This window comes from Carassius carassius, chromosome 17 (assembly GCF_963082965.1).
Source record: "Carassius carassius chromosome 17, fCarCar2.1, whole genome shotgun sequence".
NCBI lineage: Eukaryota > Metazoa > Chordata > Actinopteri > Cypriniformes > Cyprinidae > Carassius > Carassius carassius.
Window position 1 is genome coordinate 4,615,289 of NC_081771.1, and position 6,526 is coordinate 4,621,814.

Sequence of the window (6,526 nt, forward strand, 5' to 3'; positions counted from 1 at the left end):
AGAATCAGGTCACAAACTGCCAGATTTGTTATAAGAGGTCATTAGGTTTACCGCTTTTATTAAATATTTACACAACAAAGTGTAGAGAACCTATTGCAAGGACAGATCTCACAAGCACAAGAAGGTTGCAAATGTATTTTGGATTTTCACCTCTAAACATGCGCCTTACAAACAACCACAAATAATTCATTGAGATTTTATTTTACAGTAAAACATCATATAGTTTGTCTCCGGTCCCACTCCCCAAGTCATTTAGGAGCCAGGACACCTCTCTGAAAGGATGTCCAGCGGTTAGTGAGGATGGCAACCTTATCTTGAAGCATTGTGCACTCTGAAAAAGACCGGACAATCGTGAATATGGGTTTTACGTCGTGTCAAGGCCAGGTGAAGGCAGCAGTTTGGCTTTATTTGGGAGGCCTGTAGGCGATCTTTCTGCTCTTCAGCACAGACCACCTGTGCCTCTTAAGGTAGTAGACCAGAGGAACAAGTATGGAGGCACCCATCAAAATCTGCAGAGAGAATCAGAGAAAAACAGTAAGCACATTTTTTTTTTTTGTGATTGTGCTTTAATGAGAGATGCAATATCTCTAAAAGCATGTCTTGCTCTTCTGTTGTAAGCATTTAGTATTGCAATTCCATAAAGGGTACTACATAAATCTAATTATACACCATCTAAAAATATATATATTAAATAAAAAAAAAAGAAAAATACAAACCTTCAGTCCCATACGTTTACGTTGGTCATGTTCTGGCTCAGCCGCCCATCTCAGGAAAGTACAGACATCTTTAGCGACCTGGCTCATGGTGGCAGGGGTTCCTATGGAGGAGAAGTGAGTTATTAACAAACTTTGACATGTATGCAATACTTAGTATGTTACTTCACATCCTTTAGTTGTAATAGATGCATATAATCCAGTAGATTTATATTTAGCCATTTTACGTTCTAAATTTATAGGCAAATTAAATAGGATGATTTACGAAACAAAAGCCATTTACATCCTTGGCAGAATTGAATTGTAATCAGAAAGCATGAAATATAACCCATGAGTAAAATATCAATTCATTACTGAGAATGCCACCAACAGGCTGACAAATATTGTTATTATATTATATCGAAAGGCAAAAAAGAAAGAAATTAATTAGGTTAAATAAACATAATAAGATCGATCTGTTGACAGTCCTAGAAGAAATATGAAAAGTGTGAATAAAAAGGGTAATGATAAAAGAAAACATTACAAACTCACCATCGTCATACTCGAGCACCTCATTGTAGATGGGTGGTGCCATACCAATGGCCTGGCCAGGGAAATAAGGGTTGTAATAAAGGCCCTCCCTCACAGACACACCAGCTGGAGGGTCACAGTAACCGGTCAGGAGAGAAAACACGTAATCTTCCCCTCCGTGCCTGAGTGAGAGAAAAAAAAAGAGTTTATAACTATAAGATCACAATAAAGAGGCTTTAGTGATGCTTCTGGCAATTAATTTTTAAGTGTAAAACAATGACTTTCACACCTGATCAAAAGTTATCCATTACCTGGCACTGACAATATAGCTGAGGTCAGGGGGCAGAGCGCCGTTGTTAGCAGCACGGGCGGCCTCCGGGTTTGCGTAGGGTTTGGGGAAGTAATCGGAGAGTTTTCCTGGTCGGGTGAACATCTCTCCAGTGTCATCAGGACCATCCACAACTTCAATCTGGATAAAAGAATATTAACATTACAGACAAAGCACACAGTACAGATGTCTGTCAAAGACGTTGTGAAGTTGACCATCCCATTAAAAACTCCCTCTGACCCTACGCTATTTAATTTTCCTAGAGAAAAAGTTAGTGGCGTTTGCTTCTCTGTGTAAAATCTGCCACCACAACTGCCAGGGTGTTGCTAACGCGGCGGTTTTTATTGTATTGCTCTGCCCTAACAAGCACAGGAAAGCAATGAGAGACGATTGATTTTGTAGTTGTGTTTGTGTTAACATCTTAAGATAACTGACCTCTTCAGCCAAGGTCTTGACCTCTGCCTCTGTGTGTGACACTCCCACCAAGTTACGGAAGGCCAAATACTCCATACTGTGACAGGCCGAGCACACCTGCTTATACACCTGATACCCACGACGAATACTGAAACACAAAGCCATAAGACTAGTTAGCTCTGAAGATTTTGATACCTCTGTAATTTGATATTCTGGCCATTTATATGTACACTTCTTCCTATAGGTTGTCAATAAGAACAAATATTTATTGTACTTCAAGGAATATCCCGAAATTGAATATTCTAATGTGAATTTGCAATGTATAATAACTATATCTGAATGTAAGAGAGAGTGAGGGAAACTATCACTTTTTATCCTTTTAAATTATCCAATAATTACTTTTTTTTTAAATAGAGCAGTTTATTGACTCTTTAGACAAAATCTACTTTACTTTCATAGAGTATCATATTTCATGCATCAGGATTTTATGGCTCATATATGACAGTAAGAATATGGAGAATATTAGATTTTTATCTAAAGTTTACAAATAAACTTTCCTCAAAAAAATTATGTATCATATTTGATAAGGACATTTTCACATGGTTTAAAAAACATGACAAATAAATAATCAGTTTCTCCTGTCCAGTAAATATTCCTACATAAAAATTACTAACAACATGAGAGATAATTTTACATTTACTTTATAAAAATCAATAAAAAATTCACATGTAACATGATTTAAAGGTGGATATTTTACAACTATATGAGCAGACTTTTTTTCTTGTATATATATAAGTGTTTGAGGGGACACTTCAAGTTCAAAAATCAAAACCATTTTCAGTCAATTATTTAAATTGACTGTTTAAAACTAAATCAATTATTTTGCAATTGTTGCCACTATTCATCATGCAGAAATGGCACACATCACCGACAACATTACGAGTCACTTTGAACATCTTGCACGTCCTGTTAGAGCGTGGTACCTGGCATGGTCGAGGGAGGACAGCAAGCCGTTATGGCTCCAGGGGTATGATGGTGGGTGCAGCTCCAAATCAGAGGCCTTGACTGACTGCTGCAGCATCAGAGCCAGACCTGCTCCTCCTGTCGTCAGCACTCCAATCGTGGTCAGGGCTATCTTCCTTCCCTTTGGCAGGCTAGCAAATGACATGTTGGCCTAAAAACCAAAAATGGTTGGCTAGGATTACTTTTCAGTTAGTAAACTGATGGATAACTCTGCTTAAATATAGCTGCTTACTCCACAAACATGATGAGTGTCATCCCAACATGCACACATTAAACATACGAAGAGACCAATGTGCATATTGCAATGAGATGAGAAACTGAACTATTACCATAATCACACACAGATGAATTAATATGGCACTCCCAAGGTTATAACAAGCGGTCAGCCCCCCCCCCCCTAAAAACAATCAAACAATTTACTATTAAAACATACATACAATGACAAATTCTGAACCAATGAAGGACAGCCATGAATGCCCATTAAAACACCTTACAAATACATTACATTCTATTAACTTATATTACAAATACGGTAGAGTACACAAATTTGGGAACACATTAAAATCAACACTTAAACTTGTGTAATCAGATTCTGAAAAATGTTTGTATGATGTCTAGATCACTAATCAAATAAGCAAACCTGTGAATTTTACCAAGTTAAATTCTTTGTGCAAAATACAGAATGATGAAAAAAAATGTTGCGGTCATTAAGTACTTGGACATTATGACATTCCTATTCATTTTTCAATTCAACGTTTGACTTAAATTATGCTTATAATACAAATTATAATTTAATTATTTGTAGAGATCATATATATGCCAAAAAGGTATTAAAAGTAGTGCTGTCAAAGGATTAATTACATCCAAAATAAAAGTTTTTTTTTTTAATAAATGTATGTGCACTGTGTATTTTTAATATGTATATATAAACACACACATCCATGTATACATTTCAGAAAAATAAAATTAATGTTAAAAATGCTGTTTATATATTAAATATTTTATATTTTAATAATACGAATATATATAGACAATGTAAATACATTTGTGTGTATTTGTATATACACATAATAAATATACACAGAACACATATTATGCAAACAGAAACTTTTATTTTGGATACGAGTAATCGTGGATGGCGAAGACCAGTGATGTCACCTCCTAGAATCAGATATTAGACTCCAAAGTCCTTTTTAATCCAAATACACATGATTTCTTTTAAATTATCCTCCTTATTAGACAGTTAATGTGTTATGACAATAATATAAAACAACAAATATCATTGATGCGAATGGAATAAGAGCCACAGCCGCTGTGACCTTGCTGTAGATAATACACTGCAAAAGACGCCGGGATATTTCAATGAAAAAATGCGTACATCTGCATCCTTCTCGCTCTAAAATGTGAAAATCAAGCAAATAAGACAGTATGTGTCCATACCCGTGGAGTATGAAAGGATTTGGATGTGTTTAGAAGGGTTCTCCCGGTGCCGGAGAACACAACCCAGCGGAGCGCCGCCATTGTTCTTGACTCTGCGGATAGAGAGACGCGTCCACCGGATGAACGAGAAATGACCCCCTCCCTTACCTGAAAATTACACAAGGTCTTATAAAACTTATATATCATGCTATTTATATTTTACAATTATGGAGAATACATGTAATTTAATTTTAGAAATGTAAATTTTGATTGTGCTCAACTGAAGCGCTATTTTATTTTAATAGCGGACTGACGCGAGAGTGTATTCGTTGCTTTTATATAGCGCCACTTAGAGGTGGGAGGTGTGTTTAACAGCATAGAAAAAATGTCAAACGCAGTGAGTGATGAGAGAAATAGAACCAGAGTCAGAAAGAGCTTTATTGCCAAGTATGCTTGCGCATACTAATTTGTTTTGGTGACATAAGCTTCCAGTACACAGAGACAACAATACACACAACCACACACACACACACACACACACACACACACAAATAAATAATTAAATAAATAAAATGAAAGTAAATAAGTGTATAAACAATTGTGCTATAAATATATGATTCAGTAAGATGCAGGGATGTACTAGGATGGAGGGGTAACAAATAAATATAAGGTTATTGCACGTTTTTATTGCATAAGTGGGGAACATTTACCTGGTCATGAGGTAGATTGCCTAGGGGAAGAAACTGTTCTTGTGCCTGACTGTTCTGGTATTTTAGGCTCTGAAGTGCTGGCCAGATGGTAAAAGTTCAAAGATGGGGTAACTTGAATGTGAGGGATCCAGAGTGATTTTCTGAGCCCTTTTCCTCACTCTGGATGTATACAGTTCTTGAAGGGAGGGCAGGGGATGCGAGTAATCGTGGATGGTGAAGACTTTTTTTTTGTAAGCCTGTGATGATTATTTATATAACTTTCTCCAAGGTACTTCAAAGAACATTATAATGTTATGCCACTGTTCATATCCAAAAACACAGTATTCCCATGGTACTTTCTTGAACTATTTTTGCTGCTTGTGTTTATGTACTGTACTTATTAGAGTCACTGGTATCAAAATTGTGTGGTTTTGACTATTGTAATTGCGCGTTATGTCCTGTAGATGGCAGTGTGGAACAAGTGTGCACAGACAGCTGTCCAGCTCCAGTGAGCCCTAAACAGTCAACATATGTAAAACGTAATGAATAATGGAATTTCTGTACATCAGCTTTAGAATCATACTGTGCTCTAATACTAACAAGTGGTATTATCCAGAATAAACATTTGTTATGCTCCTTTTAATGAAGTAATTTCTTAGGATAAATCTAAGTCTGGCTTTAGTGGATCATGTTTATTAATGCAGCAGTACAAAGCTGAGGTTTATTCAAACCATGTGCAGTGTCAGGAGTATCACACACCACATAGCTGTTTTTTTAATGGGTAAAAAAATAAACAAAATGTGTCAAAGATATGCCAACTGAAGTATTCAGTCAGTATTAGCTGACTGAAGAAGCTATCAAGGACTTGTTTGTCTCTTCAGTAGTTAATATTAAATAGATAGATTAGCCAAGATGACAATGAAAAAGACAGACCTAGTCCCCATTCACTTTCATATGCATTGTAAAAATCAAACAAACAGTATGTTTTACAATCGGTAGTTTTTAAATTTCAGAATTTCATGCTATTTCTTTTAAATGAATTGTGAAATTTAATAGAAATTTCTTACTGAAAATAGTTTCTATTCAAAAAAATTTTCAGTGGGGAAAATAGTGATTTTATATTTTGTGTTCATACGGCATGAGGGCGAGTATCCTAAATGATGACAAAAATTAAACTAAACATATTCTTTACTCTGGAGCATCAACTACAAGGACATCGATTTATAATTTAGACCCTTCCCATAAGCCTAAAACGGTCACAACAAACGCAACTGTCCCCACCTGTGTTTGTAATATTGGGTCATATCTCAAAAAGCCAAGCTGCAAAAGTGCCCTAAATTGGCCACCTTGGCAAGATAAGCCTGTGGAAAATTGAGCGTGTCCCACAGGACGGGAACGAGGCTGCAGAGAGCGGGTTCAATCAGGTACAG

At 36.2% G+C, this 6,526-nt stretch overlaps 1 protein-coding gene across 1 annotated transcript; it reads right to left on the reverse strand.

Moving 5' to 3' along the window:
- Positions 1-24: 24 nt before the first annotated feature.
- Positions 25-4,586, reverse strand: LOC132160809 (cytochrome c1, heme protein, mitochondrial-like). Its single transcript, XM_059570510.1, has 7 exons — positions 4,429-4,586; positions 2,949-3,139; positions 1,987-2,113; positions 1,535-1,692; positions 1,245-1,405; positions 717-817; positions 25-509 (listed from the first exon to the last, which is right to left on the reverse strand). The coding sequence occupies exons 1-7, from the start codon at positions 4,507-4,509 to the stop codon at positions 405-407; spliced, it is 924 nt and encodes a 307-aa protein (XP_059426493.1). The 5' UTR covers positions 4,510-4,586; the 3' UTR covers positions 25-404.
- Between the last annotated feature and the right edge of the window lie 1,940 nt (positions 4,587-6,526).